This window comes from Salvelinus fontinalis, chromosome 26 (assembly GCF_029448725.1).
Source record: "Salvelinus fontinalis isolate EN_2023a chromosome 26, ASM2944872v1, whole genome shotgun sequence".
In the NCBI taxonomy this organism is placed as follows: domain Eukaryota; kingdom Metazoa; phylum Chordata; class Actinopteri; order Salmoniformes; family Salmonidae; genus Salvelinus; species Salvelinus fontinalis.
In genome coordinates this window covers 2,833,305-2,855,242 of record NC_074690.1, presented here as the reverse complement: position 1 = coordinate 2,855,242, position 21,938 = coordinate 2,833,305, and the positions used below count along the sequence as shown (strand labels likewise).

The 21,938-nt window shown below is 48.1% G+C and overlaps 1 protein-coding gene across 3 annotated transcripts in view; it reads left to right on the top strand.

Annotated features, from left to right (window-relative positions):
• LOC129823544 (receptor-type tyrosine-protein phosphatase mu-like) overlaps nucleotides 1–21,938 on the top strand; it is a 163,472-nt gene that overhangs the window by 62,818 nt on the left and 78,716 nt on the right. For all 3 annotated transcript variants that reach the window (XM_055882346.1, XM_055882347.1, XM_055882348.1), the window contains 2 exons: nucleotides 10,285–10,362; nucleotides 11,119–11,145. In XM_055882346.1, the coding sequence (XP_055738321.1) occupies nucleotides 10,285–10,362; nucleotides 11,119–11,145 (105 nt within the window). The remainder of the gene's footprint in view (nucleotides 1–10,284; nucleotides 10,363–11,118; nucleotides 11,146–21,938) is intronic.

Here is a 21,938-nt window from a genome sequence, read left to right as displayed (position 1 = left end):
TAGATGGTGTTGGTCCTAGATGGTGTTGGTCCTAGGTGGTGTTGGTCCTAGATGGCGTTGGTCCTAGATGGCGTTGGTCCTAGATGGCGTTGGTCCTAGATGGTGTTGGTCCTAGATGGTGTTGGTCCTAGATGACATGGTGTTGGTCCTAGATGGTGTTGGTCCTAGATGGTGTTGGTCCTAGATGGTGTTGGTCCTAGATGGTGTTATTCCTAGATGGTGTTGGTCCTAGATGGTGTTGGTCCTAGATGGTGTTGGTCCTAGATGACATGGTGTTGGTCCCAGATGGTGTTGGTCCTAGATGGTGTTGGTCCTAGATGGTGTTGGTCCTAGATGGCGTTGGTCCTAGATGGTGTTGGTCCTAGATGGCGTTGGTCCTAGATGGCGTTGGTCCTAGATGGTGTTGGTCCTAGATGGTGTTGGTCCTAGATGGTGTTGGTCCTAGATGGTGTTGGTCCTAGATGGTGTTAGTCCTAGTTGGTGTTGGTCCCAGATGGTGTTGGTCCTAGAGGGTGTTGGTCCTAGATGGTGTTGGTCCTAGATGGTGTTGGTCCTAGATGACGTTGGTCCTAGATGGCGTTGGTCCTAGATGGTGTTGGTCCTAGATGGTGTTGGTCCTAGATGGTGTTGGTCCTAGATGGTGTTAGTCCTAGATGGTGTTGGTCCCAGATGGTGTTGGTCCTAGATGGTGTTGGTCCTAGATGGCGTTGGTCCTAGATGGCGTTAGTCCTAGATGACATGGTGTTGGTCCTAGATGGTGTTGGTCCTAGATGGTGTTGGTCCTAGATGGTGTTGGTCCTAGATGGTGTTGGTCCTAGGTGACATGGTGTTGGTCCTAGATGGTGTTGGTCCTAGATGGTGTTGGTCCTAGATGACATGGTGTTGGTCCTAGATGGCGTTGGTCCTAGATGACATGGTGTTTGTCCTAGATGGTGTTGGTCCTAGATGGTGTTGGTCCTAGATGGTGTTGGTCCTAGGTGGTGTTGGTCCTAGATGGTGTTGGTCCTAGATGGTGTTGGTCCTAGATGGTGTTGGTCCTAGATGACATGGTGTTGGTCCTAGATGGTGTTGGTCCTAGATGGTGTTGGTCCTAGATGGTGTTGGTCCTAGAGGGTGTTGGTCATAGATGGCGTTGGTCCTAGATGGTGTTGGTCCTAGATGGTGTTGGTCCTAGATGGTGTTGGTCCTAGATGGTGTTGGTCCTAGATGGTGTTGGTCCTAGATGGTGTTAGTCCTAGATGACATGGTGTTGGTCCTAGATTGTGTTGGTCCTAGATGGTGTTGGTCCTAGATGGTGTTGGTCCTAGATGGCGTTGGTCCTAGATGGTGTTGGTCCTAGATGGTGTTGGTCCTAGATGGTGTTGGTCCTAGGTGGTGTTGGTCCTAGATGGCGTTGGTCCTAGATGGTGTTGGTCCTAGATGGCGTTGGTCCTAGATGGTGTTGGTCCTAGGTGGCGTTGGTCCTAGGTGGTGTTGGTCCTAGATGACGTTGGTCCTAGATGGTGTTGGTCCTAGATGGTGTTGGTCCTAGATGGTGTTGGTCCTAGATGACATGGTGTTGGTCCTAGATTTTGTTGGTCCTAGATGGTGTTGGTCCTAGATGGTGTTGGACCCTAGATGGTGTTGGTCCTAGATGGTGTTGGTCCTAGATGGTGTTGGTACTAGATGGTGTTGGTCCTAGATGGCGTTGGTCCTAGATGGCGTTGGTCCTAGATGGTGTTGGTCCTAGATGGTGTTGGTCCTAGATGGTGTTGGTCCTAGATGGTGTTGGTCCTAGATGGTGTTGGTCCTAGATGGTATTGGTCCTAGATGGTGTTGGTCCTAGATGGTGTTGGTCCTAGATGGTGTTGGTCCGAGGTGGTGTTGGTCCTAGATGGTGTTGGTCCTAGATGGTGTTGGTCCTAGATGGTGTTGGTCCTAGATGGCGTTGGTCCTAGATGGTGTTGGTCCTAGATGGTGTTGGTCCTAGATGACATGGTGTTGGTCCTAGATGGTGTTGGTCCTAGATGGTGTTGGTCCTAGATGGTGTTGGTCCTAGATGGTGTTGGTCCTAGATGGTGTTGGTCCTAGATGGTGTTATTCCTAGATGGTGTTGGTCCTAGATGGTGTTGGTCCTAGATGGTGTTGGTCCTAGATGACATGGTGTTGGTCCCAGATGGTGTTGGTCCTAGATGGTGTTGGTCCTAGATGGTGTTGGTCCTAGATGGCGTTGGTCCTAGATGGTGTTGGTCCTAGATGGTGTTGGTCCTAGATGGTGTTGGTCCTAGATGGCGTTGGTCCTAGATGGTGTTGGTCCTAGATGGCGTTGGTCCTAGATGGCGTTGGTCCTAGATGGCGTTGGTCCTAGATGGTGTTGGTCCTAGATGGTGTTGGTCCTAGATGGTGTTGGTCCTAGATGGTGTTAGTCCTAGATGGTGGTGGTCCCAGATGGTGTTGGTCCCAGATGGTGTTGGTCCTAGATGGTGTTGGTCCTAGATGGCGTTGGTCCTAGATGGCGTTGGTCCTAGATGGCGTTGGTCCTAGATGGCGTTGGTCCTAGATGGTGTTGGTCCTAGATGGTGTTGGTCCTAGATGGTGTTGGTCCTAGATGGTGTTGGTCCTAGATGGTGTTAGTCCTAGATGACATGGTGTTGGTCCTAGATGGTGTTGGTCCTAGATGGTGTTGGTCCTAGATGGTGTTGGTCCTAGATGGCGTTGGTCCTAGATGGCGTTGGTCCTAGATGGTGTTGGTCCTAGATGGTGTTGGTCCTAGATGGTGTTGGTCCTAGATGGTGTTGGTCCTAGATGGTGTTGGTCCTAGATGGCGTTGGTCCTAGATGGCGTTGGTCCTAGGTGGTGTTGGTCCTAGATGGTGTTGGACCCTAGATGGTGTTGGTCCTAGATGGTGTTGGACCTAGATGGTGTTGGTACTAGATGGTGTTGGTCCTAGATGGCGTTGGTCCTAGATGGCGTTGGTCCTAGATGGTGTTGGTCCTAGATGGTGTTGGTCCTAGATGGTGTTGGTCCTAGATGGTGTTGGTCCTAGATGGTGTTGGTCCTAGATGGTATTGGTCCTAGATGGTGTTGGTCCTAGATGGTGTTGGTCCTAGATGGTGTTGGTCCGAGGTGGTGTTGGTCCTAGATGGTGTTGGTCCTAGATGGTGTTGGTCCTAGATGGTGTTGGTCCTAGATGGCGTTGGTCCTAGATGGTGTTGGTCCTAGATGGTGTTGGTCCTAGATGACATGGTGTTGGTCCTAGATGGTGTTGGTCCTAGATGGTGTTGGTCCTAGATGGTGTTGGTCCTAGATGGTGTTGGTCCTAGATGGTGTTGGTCCTAGATGGTGTTATTCCTAGATGGTGTTGGTCCTAGATGGTGTTGGTCCTAGATGGTGTTGGTCCTAGATGACATGGTGTTGGTCCCAGATGGTGTTGGTCCTAGATGGTGTTGGTCCTAGATGGTGTTGGTCCTAGATGGCGTTGGTCCTAGATGGTGTTGGTCCTAGATGGTGTTAGTCCTAGATGGTGTTGGTCCTAGATGGCGTTGGTCCTAGATGGTGTTGGTCCTAGATGGCGTTGGTCCTAGATGGCGTTGGTCCTAGATGGCGTTGGTCCTAGATGGTGTTGGTCCTAGATGGTGTTGGTCCTAGATGGTGTTGGTCCTAGATGGTGTTAGTCCTAGATGGTGGTGGTCCCAGATGGTGTTGGTCCCAGATGGTGTTGGTCCTAGATGGTGTTGGTCCTAGATGGCGTTGGTCCTAGATGGCGTTGGTCCTAGATGGCGTTGGTCCTAGATGGCGTTGGTCCTAGATGGTGTTGGTCCTAGATGGTGTTGGTCCTAGATGGTGTTGGTCCTAGATGGTGTTGGTCCTAGATGGTGTTAGTCCTAGATGACATGGTGTTGGTCCTAGATGGTGTTGGTCCTAGATGGTGTTGGTCCTAGATGGTGTTGGTCCTAGATGTCGTTGGTCCTAGATGGCGTTGGTCCTAGATGGTGTTGGTCCTAGATGGTGTTGGTCCTAGATGGTGTTGGTCCTAGATGGTGTTGGTCCTAGATGGTGTTGGTCCTAGATGGTGTTGGTCCTAGATGGCGTTGGTCCTAGATGGCGTTGGTCCTAGATGGCGTTGGTCCTAGATGGTGTTGGTCCTAGATGGCGTTGGTCCTAGGTGGTGTTGGTCCTAGATGACGTTGGTCCTAGATGGTGTTGGTCCTAGATGGTGTTGGTCCTAGATGGTGTTGGTCCTAGATGGTGTTGGTCCTAGATGACATGGTGTTGGTCCTAGATTTTGTTGGTCCTAGATGGTGTTGGTCCTAGATGGTGTTGGACCCTAGATGGTGTTGGTCCTAGATGGTGTTGGTCCTAGATGGTGTTGGTCCTAGATGGCGTTGGTCCTAGATTGCGTTGGTCCTAGATGGCGTTGGTCCTAGATGGTGTTGGTCCTAGATGGTGTTGGTCCTAGATGGTGTTGGTCCTAGATGGTGTTGGTCCTAGATGGTGTTGGTCCTAGATGGTGTTGGTCCTAGATGGTATTGGTCCTAGATGGTGTTGGTCCTAGATGGTGTTGGTCCTAGGTGGTGTTGGTCCTAGATGGCGTTGGTCCTAGATGGTGTTGGTCCTAGATGGCGTTGGTCCTAGATGGCGTTGGTCCTAGATGGTGTTGGTCCTAGATGACATGGTGTTGGTCCTAGATGGTGTTGGTCCTAGATGGTGTTGGTCCTAGATGGTGTTGGTCCTAGATGGTGTTGGTCCTAGATGGTGTTATTCCTAGATGGTGTTGGTCCTAGATGGTGTTGGTCCTAGATGGTGTTGGTCCTAGATGACATGGTGTTGGTCCCAGATGGTGTTGGTCCTAGATGGTGTTGGTCCTAGATGGTGTTGGTCCTAGATGGCGTTGGTCCTAGATGGTGTTGGTCCTAGATGGCGTTGGTCCTAGATGGCGTTGGTCCTAGATGGCGTTGGTCCTAGATGGTGTTGGTCCTAGATGGTGTTGGTCCTAGATGGTGTTGGTCCTAGATGGTGTTAGTCCTAGTTGGTGTTGGTCCCAGATGGTGTTGGTCCTAGAGGGTGTTGGTCCTAGATGGTGTTGGTCCTAGATGGTGTTGGTCCTAGATGGTGTTGGTCCTAGATGACGTTGGTCCTAGATGGCGTTGGTCCTAGATGGCGTTGGTCCTAGATGGCGTTGGTCCTAGATGGTGTTGGTCCTAGATGGTGTTGGTCCTAGATGGTGTTGGTCCTAGATGGTGTTGGTCCTAGATGGTGTTAGTCCTAGATGGTGTTGGTCCCAGATGTTGTTGGTCCCAGATGGTGTTGGTCCTAGATGGCGTTGGTCCTAGATGGCGTTAGTCCTAGATGACACGGTGTTGGTCCTAGATGGTGTTGGTCCTAGATGGTGTTGGTCCTAGATGGTGTTGGTCCTAGATGGTGTTGGTCCTAGGTGACATGGTGTTGGTCCTAGATGGTGTTGGTCCTAGATGGTGTTGGTCCTAGATGACATGGTGTTGGTCCTAGATGGCGTTGGTCCTAGATGACATGGTGTTCGTCCTAGATGGTGTTGGTCCTAGATGGTGTTGGTCCTAGATGGTGTTGGTCCTAGAGGGTGTTGGTCATAGATGGCGTTGGTCCTAGATGGTGTTGGTCCTAGATGGTGTTGGTCCTAGATGGTGTTGGTCCTAGATGGTGTTGGTCCTAGATGGTGTTGGTCCTAGATGGTGTTGGTCCTAGATGGTGTTAGTCCTAGATGACATGGTGTTGGTCCTAGATGGTGTTGGTCCTAGATGGTGTTGGTCCTAGATGGTGTTGGGTCTAGATGGCGTTGGTCCTAGATGGTGTTGGTCCTAGATGGTGTTGGTCCTAGATGGTGTTGGTCCTAGATGGTGTTGGTCCTAGGTGGTGTTGGTCCAAGATGGCGTTGGTCCTAGATGGTGTTGGTCCTAGATGGCGTTGGTCCTAGATGGTGTTGGTCCTAGATGGCGTTGGTCCTAGGTGGTGTTGGTCCTAGATGACGTTGGTCCTAGATGGTGTTGGTCCTAGATGGTGTTGGTCCTAGATGGTGTTGGTCCTAGATGACATGGTGTTGGTCCTAGATGGTGTTGGTCCTAGATGGTGTTGGACCCTAGATGGTGTTGGTCCTAGATGGTGTTGGTCCTAGATGGTGTTGGTACTAGATGGTGTTGGTACTAGATGGTGTTGGTCCTAGATGGCGTTGGTCCTAGATGGCGTTGGTCCTAGATGGCGTTGGTCCTAGATGGTGTTGGTCCTAGATGGTGTTGGTCCTAGATGGTGTTGGTCCTAGATGGTATTGGTCCTAGATGGTGTTGGTCCTAGATGGTGTTGGTCCTAGATGGTGTTGGTCCTAGGTGGTGTTGGTCCTTGATGGTGTTGGTCCTAGATGGTGTTGGTCCTAGATTGCGTTGGTCCTAGATGGTGTTGGTCCTAGATGGTGTTGGTCCTAGATGGTGTTGGTCCTAGATGGTGTTGGTCCTAGATGGTGTTGGTCCTAGATGGTGTTGGTCCTAGATGGTGTTGGTCCTAGATGGTGTTGGTCCTAGATGGTGTTATTCCTAGATGACATGGTGTTGGTCCTAGATGGTGTTGGTCCTAGATGGTGTTGGTCCTAGATGGTGTTGGTCCTAGATGGTGTTGGTCCTAGGTGACATGGTGTTGGTCCTAGATGGTGTTGGTCCTAGATGGTGTTGGTCCTAGATGACATGGTGTTGGTCCTAGATGGCGTTGGTCCTAGATGACATGGTGTTGGTCCTAGATGGTGTTGGTCCTAGATGGTGTTGGTCCTAGATGGTGTTGGTCCTAGGTGGTGTTGGTCCTAGATGTTGTTGGTCCTAGATGGTGTTGGTCCTAGATGGTGTTGGTCCTAGATGGTGTTGGTCCTAGATGACATGGTGTTGGTCCTAGATGGTGTTGGTCCTAGATGGTGTTGGTCCTAGATGGTGTTGGTCCTAGGTGGTGTTGGTCCTAGATGGTGTTGGTTCTAGATGGCGTTGGTCCTAGATGGTGTTGGTCCTAGGTGGCGTTGGTCCTAGAGGGTGTTGGTCATAGATGGCGTTGGTCCTAGATGGTGTTGGTCCTAGATGGTGTTGGTCCTAGATGGTGTTGGTCCTAGATGGTGTTGGTCCTAGATGGTGTTAGTCCTAGATGACATGGTGTTGGTCCTAGATGGTGTTGGTCCTAGATGGTGTTGGTCCTAGATGGTGTTGGTCCTAGATGGCGTTGGTCCTAGATGGTGTTGGTCCTAGATGGTGTTGGTCCTAGATGGTGTTGGTCCTAGATGGTGTTGGTCCTAGATGGTGTTGGTCCTGGATTGTGTTGGTCCTAGATGGCGTTGGTCCTAGATGGCGTTGGTCCTAGATGGCGTTGGTCCTAGATGGTGTTGGTCCTAGATGGCGTTGGTCCTAGGTGGTGTTGGTCCTAGATGACGTTGGTCCTAGATGACGTTGGTCCTAGATGGTGTTGGTCCTAGATGGTGTTGGTCCTAGATGGTGTTGGTCCTAGATGACATGGTGTTGGTCCTAGATTTTGTTGGTCCTAGATGGTGTTGGTCCTAGATGGTGTTGGACCCTAGATGGTCTTGGTCCTAGATGGTGTTGGTCCTAGATGGTGCTGGTACTAGATGGCGTTGGTCCTAGATGGCGTTGGTCCTAGATGGCGTTTGTCCTAGATGGTGTTGGTCCTAGATGGTGTTGGTCCTAGATGGTGTTGGTCCTAGATGGTGTTGGTCCTAGATGGTGTTGGTCCTAGATGGTATTGGTCCTAGATGGTGTTGGTCCTAGATGGTTTTGTTCCTAGATGGTGTTGGTCCTAGGTGGTGTTGGTCCTAGATGGTGTTGGTCCTAGATGGTGTAGGTCCTAGATGGCGTTGGTCCTAGATGGTGTTGGTCCTAGATGGTGTTGGTCCTAGATGGTGTTGGTCCTAGATGACATGGTGTTGGTTCTAGATGGTGTTGGTCCTAGATGGTGTTGGTCCTAGATGGTGTTATTCCTAGATGGTGTTGGTCCTAGATGGTGTTGGTCCTAGATGGTGTTGGTCCTAGATGACATGGTGTTGGTCCCAGATGGTGTTGGTCCTAGATGGTGTTGGTCCTAGATGGTGTTGGTCCTAGATGGTGTTGGTCCCAGATGGTGTTGGTCCTAGATGGTGTTGGTCCTAGATGGTGTTGGTCCTAGATGGTGTTGGTCCCAGATGGTGTTGGTCCCAGATGTTGTTGGTCATAGATGGTGTTGGTCCTAGATGCTGTTGGTCCTAGATGGTGTTGGTCCTAGATGGCGTTGGTCCTAGATGGTGTTGGTCCTACATGGTGTTGGTCCTAGATGGTGTTGGTCCTAGATGGTGTTGGTCCTAGATGGTGTTGGTCCTAGATGGCGTTGGTCCTAGATGGCGTTGGTCCTAGATGGTGTTGGTCCTAGATGGTGTTGGTCCTAGATGGTGTTGGTCCTAGATGGTGTTGGTCCTAGATGGTGTTGGTCCTAGATGGCGTTGGTCCTAGATGGCGTTGGTCCTAGATGGTGTTGGTCCTAGATGGTGTTGGTCCTAGATGGTGTTGGTCCTAGATGGTGTTGGTCCTAGATGGTGTTGGTCCTAGATGGTGTTGGTCCCAGATGGTGTTGGTCCTAGATGGTGTTGGTCCTAGATGGCGTTGGTCCTAGATGGCATTAGTCCTAGATGACATGGTGTTGGTCCTAGATGGTGTTGGTCCTAGATGGTGTTGGTCCTAGATGGTGTTGGTCCTAGGTGACATGGTGTTGGTCCTAGATGGTGTTGGTCCTAGATGGTGTTGGTCCTAGATGGTGTTGGTCCTAGGTGGTGTTGGTCCTAGATGGTGTTGGTCTTAGATGGTGTTGGTCCTAGATGGCGTTGGTCCTAGATGGTGTTGGTCCTAGATGGTGTTGGTCCTAGATGGCGTTGGTCCTAGATGACATGGTGTTGGTCCTAGATGGCGTTGGTCCTAGATGGTGTTGGTCCTAGATGGTGTTGGTCCTAGATGACATGGTCAAGAGACATGTCCAAAACTCTAACCGTATTGTTGTATGGCTCTTTGACTTCCACTACCTAGTGTTCAGCACTGACAAACTAAATATATTACATGTATTACTATATATTACTATGTATTGTGTTATGAATCTGCTTATCTGATGATTCAAATTATTTATGTTCTGGTCCTATGATATGTTCTGGTCCTATGATATGTTCTGGTTCTATAATATGTTCTGGTTCTATAATATGTTCTGGTTCTATGATATGTTCTGGTTCTATGATATGTTCTGATCCTATGATATGTTCTGGTCCTATGATATGTTCTGATCCTATGATATGTTCTGGTCCTATGATATGTTCTGGTTCTATGATATGTTCTGGTCCTATGATATGTTCTGGTCCTATGATATGTTCTGGTCCTATGATATGTTCTGGTTCTATGATATGTTCTGGTTCTATGATATGTTCTGGTTCTATGATATGTTCTGGTTCTATAATATGTTCTGGTTCTATGATATGTTCTGGTTCTATGATATGTTCTGGTCCTATGATATGTTCTGGTCCTATGATATGTTCTGGTCCTATGATATGTTCTGATCCTATGATAAGTTCTGATTCTATGATATGTTCCTATGATATGTTCTGTTCCTATGATATGTTCTGGTTCTATGATATGTTCTGGTCCTATGTTCTGGTTCTATGATATGTTCTGGTCCTATGTTCTGTTCCTATGATATGTTCTGGTCCTATGTTCTGATCCTATGATATGTTCTGATCCTATGATATGTTCTGGTCCTATGATATGTTCTGTTCCTATGTTCTGTTCCTATGATATGTTATGGTTCTATGATATGTTCTGGTTCTATGATATGTTCTGGTTCTATGATATGTTCTGATCCTATGATATGTTCTGGTTCTATGATATGTTCTGGTCCTATGATATGTTCTGTTCCTATGTTCTCTTCCTATGATATGTTCTGGTCCTATGATATGTTCTGGTCCTATGATATGTTCTGGTCCTATGATATGTTCTGGTCCTATGATATGTTCTGATCCTATGATATGTTCTGGTCCTATGATATGTTCTGGTCCTATGATATGTTCTGGTCCTATGATATGTTCTGGTCCTATGATATGTTCTGGTCCTATGATATGTTCTGATCCTATGATATGTTCTGGTCCTATGATATGTTCTGGTCCTATAATATGTTCTGGTCCTATGATATGTTCTGGTCCTATGATATGTTCTGGTCCTATGATATGTTCTGATCCTATGATATGTTCAGATTGTATATTGATAGTATGTTTTCTGTCTCTAGCTGCATCTTCCCCCTCCTCCTTCACCCTGAATAAGTCTAATACTCTCAGCACAACGCTTCTCAAGTCCTACTACCCAGGTAAACACACCTTTACTCCACCTCTGGTCCTCACCATTCTGCCATACTATGATCACAGCGGAGAGTTGTGATCATTTGGGAAATGATAGCTAACTTAAGTTTAGCTTTAGTCCCGTGTGTGTTTGTTGCATCAATAATGTGTTTTTGATTGATTGAAATGAATCGAAAGTCTATGCCATTAATGATAACAAACGTTGTGTGTGTGTGAATGTACTTTATTTCTAGCCTTATCTACTGTTCAACGTGTGTTTGGTCTTCTATCTCTCTGTGTTTAGCAGATCTTCTGTCTCTTGCTGTAAGACTGTATTGTTTTGTCCTTCTCTCCTCCTCTTCCTCCTCTTCTTCCTCTTCATCTTCTTCCTATTCCTCCTCTTCTTCATCTTCCTCTTCTTCTTCCTCATCTTCTTCCTCCTCTTCTTCCTCATCTTCCTCCTCTTCTTCCTCGTCTTCTTCTTCCTCTTCCTTTTCTTCTTCCTCCTCCTCATCTTCTTCCTCGTCTTCTTCTTCTTCCTCCTCTTCTTCCTCTTCATCTTCTTCCTATTCCTCCTCTTCTTCATCTTCCTCTTCTTCCTCCTTCTTCTTCTTCCTCTTCTTCTTCTTCCTCCTCTTCCTCCTCCCATTCTCTATCTACAATCACATTCACTTTGCTCTGGTATTTAGCTCTCCTCTTTTCTTGCATGCTTTTATTTACTGCTATTTACTCTCCTCCTCTTCTTCTTCCTCCAACTTCTGCACTGGTTTTGGGGTTATGAACAGATCCCTTTGTGCCAACTGCTATCTTAGGTGAGACACGTCTTCTTTTACCACTATATCCATTTCTGCTGAGTGTATTATAGGATTCACCGTTTAACTTGCTTTATCATTAAGACTTTGACAAAGAAAAACCTATTTCTAAATACATGAAGTAAAGTATTGGGAGGGAACAGCTCTGTTATTGATGATGGCTTCCTCACCTCCATACCTGCCTGCTGCTTCCTCCTTGTCGTCCTCTTCCTAATCCTCCTCCTTCTATTCCTCCTCTTCCTCCCTGTCTATCTGTGTGGTTATCCCCGCCCTGGGCTGAGGCTGGCTTCTCTCCAATCCATCCTCACTGCGTGTGATTTCACCCATGCTGTGCGTTGTGTAACATGTTTGACCTCTCATATGCATGGTCAGACATGTGGACTGGATGTGGGGGGAGTGTAGTTGGGATGGACGGGGGAGGTGTAGGTGGGGAGAAGGTGGGAGGTGTAGTTGGGAACGAGGGTGGAGAGAAGTTGGCGAGGAGGGGGGGGGGAGTACAGTTGGTGAGAAGGGGGAGTGTAGTTGGTGAGAAGGAGTGTAGTTTGGGACGAGGGGGGAGAGAAGTTGATGACGAGGGGGGAGTGAAGTTGGTGAGGAGGAGTGTAGTTGGGGAGGAGGGGGAGTGTAGTTGGTGAGGAGGGGGAGTGTAGTTGGTGAGGAGGGGGAGTGTAGTTGGTGAGGAGGGGGAGTGTAGTTGGTGAGGAGGGGGAGTGTAGTTGGTGAGGAGGGGGAGTGTAGTTGGTGAGGAAGGGGAGTGTAGTTGGTGAGGAGGGGGAGTGTAGTTGGGGAGGAGGGGGAGTGTAGTTGAGGAGGAGGGGAGTGTAGTTGGGGAGGAGGGGGGAGTGTAGTTGGTGAGGAGGGGGAGTGTAGTTGGTGAGGAGGGGGAGTGTAGTTGGTGAGGAGGGGGAGTGTAGTTGGTGAGGAGGGGGAGTGTAGTTGGTGAGGAGGGGGAGTGTAGTTGGTGAGGAGGGGGAGTGTAGTTGGTGAGGGGGAGTGTAGTTGGTGAGGAGGGGGAGTGTAGTTGGTGAGGAGGGGGAGTGTAGTTGGTGAGGAGGGGGAGTGTAGTTGGGGAGGAGGGGGGAGTGTAGTTGGTGAGGAGGGGGAGTGTAGTTGGTGAGGAGGGGGAGTGTAGTTGGTGAGGAGGGGGAGTGTAGTTGGTGAGGAGGGGGAGTGTAGTTGGTGAGGAGGGGGAGTGTAGTTGGTGAGGAGGGGGAGTGTAGTTGGTGAGGAGGGGGAGTGTAGTTGGTGAGGAGGGGAGAGTGTAGTTGGTGAGGAGGGGGAGTGTAGTTGGTGAGGAGGGGAGAGTGTAGTTGGTGAGAAGGAGTGTAGTTTGGGACGAGGGGGGAGAGAAGTTGGTGACGAGGGGGGAGTGTAGTTGGTGAGGAGGGGGAGTGTAGTTGGTGAGGAGGGGGAGTGTAGTTGGTGAGGAGGGGGAGTGTAGTTGGTGAGAAGGAGTGTAGTTGGTGAGAAGGAGTGTAGTTGGTGAGGAGGGGGGGTGTAGTTGGTGAGGAGGGGGAGTGTAGTTGGGGAGGGGGGGAGTGTAGTTGGTGAGGAGGGGGAGTGTAGTTGGGGAGGAGGGGGGGTGCAGTTGGTGAGGAGGGGGAGTGTAGTTGGGGAGGAGGAGGGAGTGTAGTTGGTGAGGAGGGGGAGTGTAGTTGGTGAGAAGGAGTGTAGTTGGTGAGAAGGAGTGTAGTTGGTGAGAAGGAGTGTAGTTGGTGAGAAGGAGTGTAGTTTGGGACGAGGGGGGAGAGAAGTTGGTGACGAGGGGGGAGTGTAGTTGGTGAGGAGGGGGAGTGTAGTTGGTGAGGAGGGGGAGTGTAGTTGGTGAGGAGGGGGAGTGTAGTTGGTGAGAAGGAGTGTAGTTGGTGAGAAGGAGTGTAGTTGGTGAGGAGGGGGAGTGTAGTTGGTGAGAAGGGGGAGTGTAGTTGGGGAGGAGGGGGAGTGTAGTTGGTGAGGAGGGAGGGTGTAGTTGGGGAGGAGGGGGGGTGTAGTTGGTGAGGAGGGGGAGTGTAGTTGGGGAGGAGGGGGGAGTGTAGTTGGTGAGGAGGGGGAGTGTAGTTGGTGAGGAGGGGGAGTGTAGTTGGTGAGGAGGGGGGAGTGTAGTTAGTGAGGAGGGGGAGTGTAGTTGGTGAGGAGGGGGAGTGTAGTTGGTGAGGAGGGGGAGTGTAGTTGGTGAGGAGGGGGAGTGTAGTTGGTGAGGAGGGGGAGTGTAGTTGGTGAGGAGGGGGAGTGTAGTTGGTGAGGAGGGGGAGTGTAGTTGGGGAGGAGGGGGAGTGTAGTTGGTGAGGAGGGGAGAGTATATTTGGTGAGAAGGAGTGTAGTTTGGGACGAGGGGGGAGTGTAGTTGGTGAGGAGGGGGAGTGTAGTTGGTGAGAAGGAGTGTAGTTGGTGAGAAGGAGTGTAGTTGGTGAGGAGGGGGAGTGTAGTTGGTGAGAAGGGGGAGTGTAGTTGGTGAGGAGGGGGAGTGTATTTGGTGAGGAGGGGGAGTGTAGTTGGTGAGGAGGGGGAGTGTAGTTGGTGAGAAGGAGTGTAGTTGGTGAGAAGGAGTGTAGTTGGTGAGGAGGGGGAGTGTAGTTGGTGAGAAGGGGGAGTGTAGTTGGGGAGGAGGGGGAGTGTAGTTGGTGAGGAGGGGGAGTGTAGTTGGTGAGGAGGGGGAGTGTAGTTGGTGAGAAGGAGTGTAGTTGGTGAGAAGGAGTGTAGTTGGTGAGGAGGGGGAGTGTAGTTGGTGAGAAGGGGGAGTGTAGTTGGGGAGGAGGGGGAGTGTAGTTGGTGAGGAGGGGGAGTGTAGTTGGGGAGGAGGGGGGGTGTAGTTGGTGAGGAGGGGGAGTGTAGTTGGGGAGGAGGGGGGAGTGTAGTTGGTGAGGAGGGGGAGTGTAGTTGGTGAGGAGGGGGAGTGTAGTTGGTGAGGAGGGGGGAGTGTAGTTGGTGAGGAGGGGGAGTGTAGTTGGTGAGGAGGGGGGAGTGTAGTTGGTGAGGAGGGGGAGTGTAGTTGGTGAGGAGGGGGAGTGTAGTTGGTGAGGAGGGGGAGTGTAGTTGGTGAGGAGGGGGAGTGTAGTTGGTGAGGAGGGGGAGTGTAGTTGGGGAGGAGGGGGAGTGTAGTTGGTGAGGAGGGGAGAGTATAGTTGGTGAGAAGGAGTGTAGTTTGGGACGAGGGGGGAGAGAAGTTGGTGACGAGGGGGGAGTGTAGTTGGTGAGGAGGGGGAGTGTAGTTGGTGAGGAGGGGGAGTGTAGTTGGTGAGGAGGGGGAGTGTAGTTGGTGAGAAGGAGTGTAGTTGGTGAGAAGGAGTGTAGTTGGTGAGGAGGGGGAGTGTAGTTGGTGAGAAGGGGGAGTGTAGTTGGGGAGGAGGGGGAGTGTAGTTGGTGAGGAGGGGGAGTGTAGTTGGGGAGGAGGGGGAGTGTAGTTGGTGAGGAGGGGGAGTGTAGTTGGGGAGGAGGGGGGTGTAGTTGGTGAGGAGGGGGAGTGTAGTTGGGGAGGAGGGGGAGTGTAGTTGGTGAGGAGGGGGAGTGTAGTTGGTGAAGAGGGGGAGTGTAGTTGGTGAGGAGGGGGGAGTGTAGTTGGTGAGGAGGGGGAGTGCAGTTGGTGAGGAGGGGGGAGTGTAGTTGGGGAGGAGGGGGAGTGCAGTTGGTGAGGAGGGGGAGTGTAGTTGGTGAGGAGGGGGAGTGTAGTTGGGGAGGAGGGGGAGTGTAGTTGGTGAGGAGGGGGAGTGTAGTTGGGGAGGAGGGGGAGTGTAGTTGGTGAGGAGGGGGAGTGTAGTTGGGGAGGAGGGGGAGTGTAGTTGGTGAGGAGGAGGAGTGTAGTTGGTGAGGAGGGGGAGTGTAGTTGGTGAGGAGGGGGAGTGTAGTTGGGGAGGAGGGGGGGTGTAGTTGGTGAGGAGGGGGAGTGTAGTTGGTGAGGAGGGGGAGTGTAGTTGGTGAGGAGGGGGAGTGTAGTTGGTAAGGAGGGGGAGTGTAGTTGGTGAGGAGGGGGAGTGTAGTTGGTGAGGAGGGGGAGTGTAGTTGGTGAGGAGGGGGAGTGTAGTTGGTGAGGAGGGGGAGTGTAGTTAGTGGGGAGGGGGAGTGTAGTTGGCGAGGAGGGGGAGTGTAGTTGGTGAGGAGGGGTTAGTGTAGTTGGTGAGGAGGGGGAGTGTAGTTGGGGAGGAGGGGGAGTGTAGTTGGTGAGGAGGGGGATGTGTAGGTGAGTAAGAAGGGAAGGTGTAGTTGCGGACAGGTGTGGCAGCCAGTTCCTATCGCCATGTCCACTGTTACTACAGTTACCTGTAAAGTCACTCTGCTAGACTTATATAAACAGAGAGAGATCAACCACTTATATAAACAGAGAGAGAGATCAACCACTTATATAAACAGAGAGAGAGATCAACCACTTATATAAACAGAGAGAGAGATCAACCACTTATATAAACAGAGAGATCAACTACTTATAAAAACAGAGATCAACTACTTATAAAAACAGAGAGAGAGATCAACCACTTATATAAACAGAGAGAGATCAACTACTTATACAAACAGAGAGAGATCAACCACTTATATAAACAGAGAGAGAGATCAACCACTTATATAAACAGAGAGAGATTAACCACTTATATAAACAGAGAGAGAGATCAACCACTTATATAAGCAGAGAGAAAGACATCAACCACTTATATAAGCAGAGAGAAAGAGATCAACCACTTATATAAGCAGAGAGAGAGATCAACCACTTATATAAGCAGAGAGAAAGAGATCAACCACTTATATGAACAGAGAGAGAGATCAACCACTTATATAAACAGAGAGAGAGATCAACCACTTATATAAACAGAGAGAGATCAACCACTTATATAATCAGAGAGAGATCAACCACTTATAAAAACAGAGAGATCAACTACTTATAAAAACAGAGAGATCAACCACTTATATAAACAGAGAGATCGACTACTTATAAAAACAGAGAGATCAACCACTTATATAAACATATAGATCAACTACTTATATAAACAGAGAGAGAGATCAACCACTTCTATAAACAGAGAGAGAGATCAACCACTAATATAAAGAGAGAGAGTTCAACCACTTATATAAACAGAGAGAGAGATCAACCACTTACATAAACAGAGAGATCAACCACTTATATAAACAGAGAGAGATCAACCACTTATATAAACAGAGAGAGAGATCAACCACTTATATAATCAGAGAGAGATCAACCACTTATATAAACAGAGAGAGAGATCAACCACTAATATAAAGAGAGAGAGTTCAACCACTTATATAAACAGAGAGAGAGATCAACCACTAATATAAAGAGAGAGAGTTCAACCACTTATATAAACAGAGAGAGAGAGATCAACCACTTATATAAACAGAGAGAGAGATCAACCACTTATATAAACAGAGAGAGAAATCAACCACGTATATAAACAGAGAGAGAGATCAACCACTTATATAAACAGAGAGAGAGAGATCAACCACTTATATAAACAGAGAGAACAACCACTTATATAAACAGAGAGAGATCAACCACTTATATAAACAGAGAGAGAGAGATCAACCACTTATATAAACAGAGAGAGAGATCAACCACTTATATAAACAGAGAGAGAGAGATCAACCACTTATATAAACAGAGAGAGATCAACAACTTATATAAACAGAGAGAGAGATCAATATCTTATAAAAACAGAGAGATCAACCACTTATATAAACAGAGAGAGAGATCAACCACTTATATAAACAGAGAGAGATCGACCACTTATATAAACAGAGAGATCAACCACTTATATAAACAGAGAGAGATCAACCACTTATATAAACAGAGAGAGAGATCAATCACTTATATAAACAGAGAGAGAGATCTACCACTTATATATACAGAGAGAGAGATCAACCACTTATATAAACAGAGAGAGATCAACCACTTATATAAACAGAGAGATCAACCACTTATATAAACAGAGAGAGATCAACCACTTATATAAACAGAGAGAGATCAACCACTTATATAAACAGAGAGAGAGATCAATCACTTATATAAACAGAGAGAGAGATCTACCACTTATATATACAGAGAGAGAGATCAACCACTTATATAAACAGAGAGAGATTAACCACTTATATAAACAGAGAGAGAGAGAATCAACCACTTATATAAACAGAGATCAACCACTTATATAAACAGAGAGAGAGATCAATCACATATATAAACATAGAGATCAACCACTTATGTAAATAGCGAGAGAGAACAACCTCTTAAAAAACAGAGAGACAAACCTTATTCAAGGTTTCAAAAACCTCTCTGATCAGGCTACCCGTCCTGTTGGGGGAGGACGCAGAGAGCTGTGGGTTGGCAGCGCACTACATTGCTGCCTGCCATAAGTTGAGGGACAGTGTCTGACAGACCAATCAACCTGCACATGTCCTCTACTGTATGCGTATTGTTATTGTTGAATGTATGGTTATTTTAACCCTTGGTTATTGTTACTGTTGTCCCATTGACAATGTTGAATCTCATTTTTATTCATTTGTATATTGTACATATCCAAAATAAGCTTTGGCAATATGTACATTGTTACATCATGCCAATACAGCGATTTGAGAGAGAGAGAGATCCTCCACTTATATTAACATAGAGAGAGAGAGAGATCAACCACTTATATAAACAGAGAGAGAGATCAACCACTTATATAAACAGAGAGATCAACCACTTATATAAACAGAGAGAGAGATCAATCACTTATAAAAACAGAGAGAGAGATCAACCACTTATATATACAGAGAGAGAGATCAACCACTTATATATACAGAGAGAGAGATCAATATCTTATATAAACAGAGAGATTAACCACTTATATAAACAGAGAGAGAGATCAATCACTTATAAAAACAGAGAGATCAACCACTTATATAAACAGAGAGAGAGAGATCAACCACTTATATAAACAGAGAGAGAGAGATCTACCACTTATATAAACAGAGAGAGATCAACCACTTATATAAACAGAGAGAGAGATCAACCACTTATATAAACAGAGAGATCAACGACTTATATAAACAGACAGAGATCAACAACTTATATAAACAGAGAGAGATCAACACCTTATATAAACAGAGAGAGATCAACAAATTATATAAACAGAGAGAGAGCAACAAATTATATAAACAGAGAGAGAGATCAACCACTTATATAAACAGAGAGAGAGATCAACCACTTATATAAACAGAGAGAGAGAGATCAACCACTTCTATAAACAGAGAGAGATCAACCACGTATATAAACAGAGAGATCGACCACTTATATAAACAGAGAGAGATCAACCACTTATATAAACAGAGAGAGAGATCAACCACTTATATAAACAGAGAGATCGACCACTTATATAAACAGAGAGAGAGAGATCAACCACTTATATAAACAGAGAGATCAACCACTTATATAAACAGAGAGAGATCGACCACTTATATAAACAGAGAGAGAGAGATCAACCACTTCTATAAACAGAGAGAGAGATCAACCACTTCTATAAACAGAGAGAGAGATCAACCACTTATATAAACAGAGAGAGAGAGATCAACCACTTATATAAACAGAGAGAGAGAGATCAACCACTTCTATAAACAGAGAGAGAGATCAACCAATTCTATAAACAGAGAGAGAGATCAACCACGTATATAAACAGAGAGATCAACCACTTATATAAACAGAGAGAGATCGACCACTTTTATAAACAGAGAGATCAGCCACTTATATAAACAGAGAGAGAGATCAACCACTTATATAAACAGAGAGAGATCAACCACTTATATAAACAGAGAGAGAGATCAACCATTTATATAAACAGAGAGAGAGATCAACCACTAATATAAACAGAGAGAGAGATCAACCACTTATATAAACAGAGAGAGATCAACCATGTATATAAACAGAGAGAGAGATCAACCACTTATATAAACAGAGAGAGAGATCAACCACTTATATAATCAGAGAGAGATCAACCACTTATATAAACAGAGAGAGATCAACCATTTATATAAACAGAGAGAGAGATCAACCACTAATATAAACAGAGAGAGAGATCAACCACTTATATAAACAGAGAGAGATCAACCATGTATATAAACAGAGAGAGAGATCAACCACTTATATAAACAGAGAGAGAGATCAACCACTTATATAATCAGAGAGAGATCAACCACTTATATAAACAGAGAGAGATCAACCACTTATATAATCAGAGAGAGATCAACCACTTATATAAACAGAGAGAGATCAACCACATACACTACTGTTCACAAGTTTGGGTTCAATTAAAAATGTCCTTGTTTTTGAAACAAAAGTAGATTTTTTGTCCATTAAAATAATATCAAATTGATCAGAAATACAGTGTAGATGTTGTTCATTTTGTAATTTACTATTGTAGCTGGAAACGGCTGATTTTTTAAATTGAATATCTACTTCGGCCCAGTATCAGCAACCATCACTCCTGTGTTCCAATGGCACGTTGTGTTAGCTAACCCAAGTTTGTCATTTTAAAAGGCTAATTGATCATTAGAAAACCCTTTTTGCAATTATGTTAGCACAGCTGAAAACTGTTCTGATTTATAGAACTTTTTTTATAGAACTTATAGAACTTTCTTCTGAAACTCGTCAGTCTATTCTTGTTCTGGGAAATGAAGGCTATTCCAAGAGAGAAATTGCAAAGAAACTGAAGATCTGGTACAACGCTGATAGGGAGACAGAGGGCGACAGAGAGGGAGACAGGGACGGAAACTGAAAGGGCGAGAGGGAGACTGATAGGGCGAGAGGGAGACTGATAGGGCAAAAGGGAGACTGATAGGGCGAGAGGGAGACTGATAGGGCGAGAGGGAGACTGATAGGGCGAGAGGGAGACTGATAGGGCGAGAGGGAGACTGGTAGGGCGAGAGGGAGACTGATAGGGCGAGAGGGAGACTGATAGGGCGAGAGGGAGACTGATAGGGCTAGAGGGAGACTGATAGGGCGAGAGGGAGACTGATAGGGCGAGAGGGAGACTGATAAAGTGAGAGGGAGACAGAGAGGGAGACAGAGAGGGAGACAGAGAGGGAGACAGAGAGGGAGACAGAGAGGGAGACTGAGGGGGAGACTGAGAGGGAGACTGAGAGGGCAATAGGGATACAGAGAGGGAGACTGATAGGGCGAGAGGAAGACTGAGAGAGACAGAGCGGGAGAGACAGAGACTGATAGGGAGAGAGGGAGACAGAGTCTGATAGGGAGACCGCGAGTGCGACAGCGAGTGCGACAGCGAGTGAGACGGAGAGTGAGACGGAGAGTGAGACGGAGATTGACAGAGCGAGGGACACAGAGCGAGGGAGACAGACTGAGAGGGAGACTGAGAGGGCAATAGGGAGACAGAGAGGGAGACTGAGAGGGAGACTGAGAGGGAGACTGAGAGGGCAATAGGGATACAGAGAGGGAGACTGATAGGGCGAGAGGGAGACTGAGAGAGACAGAGCGGGAGAGACAGAGACTGATAGGGAGAGAGGGAGACAGAGACTGATAGGGAGACCGCGAGTGCGACAGCGAGTGCGACAGCGAGTGAGACGGAGAGTGAGACGGAGAGTGAGACGGAGATTGACAGAGCGAGGGAGACAGAGCGAGGGAGACAGACTGAGAGGGAGACTGAGAGGGAGACTGAGAGGGAGACTGAGAGGGAGACTGAGAGGGAGACTGAGACGGAGACTGAGAGGGAGACTGAGAGGGAGACTGATAGGGCGAGAGGGAGACTGATAGGGCAAAAGGGAGACTGATAGGGCGAGAGGGACACTGAGAGGGAGACTGAGAGGGAGACTGAGAGGGAGACTGAGAGGGTGAGAGGGAGACTGATAGGGCAAAAGGGAGACTGAGAGGGAGACTGAGAGGGAGACTGCGGGAGACACAGAGGGAGACTGATAGGGAGACACAGAGAGAGACTGAGAGGGCGAGAGGGAGACAGAGGGCGAGAGGGAGACTGATAGGGCGAGAGGGAGACTGATAGGGCGAGAGGGAGACTGATAGGGCCAGAGGGAGACTGATAGGGCGAGAGGGAGACTGATAGGGCGAGGGGGGGACTGAGGGGGAGACTGAGAGGGAGACAGAGGGAGACTGAGAGGGAGTATGATAGGGCGAGAGGGAGACTGATAGCGAGACTAATAGGGCGAGAGGGAGACTGATAGGGCGAGAGGGAGACTGATAGGGCGAGAGGGAGTCTGAGAGGGAGACTGAGAGGGATCCTGAGTGGGAGACTGATATGGCGAGAGGGAAACTGAGAGGGAGACTGATAGTGCGAGAAAGAGACTGATAGGGTGAGAGGGAGACTGAGGGGTGACTGAGAGGGAGACTGAGATCTAGACTGAGATGGAGACTGAGAGGGCGAGGGCGAGAGGGAGACTGATAGGGCGAGAGAGGGAGACAGGGTGAGACTGATAGGGCGAGAGGGAGACTGATAGGGCGAGAGGGAGACTGATAGGGCGAGAGGGAGACTGATAGGGCGAGGGGGCAACTGATAGGGTGAGGGGGCAACTGAGAGGGAGACAGAGGGAGACTGAGAGGGAGTCTGAGAGGGAGACTGATAGGGAGACTAATATGGCGAGAGGGAGACTGATAGGGAGACTGAGAGGGAGACTGATAGGGCGAGTTAGAGACTGATAGGGTGAGAGGGAGACTGAGAGGGTGACTGAGAGGGTGACTGAGATCTAGACTGAGATGGAGACAAGGGCGAGAGGGAGACTGATAGGGCGAGAGGGAGACAGGGTGAGACTGATAGGGCGAGAGGGAGACTGATAGGGCAAGAGGGAGACTGATA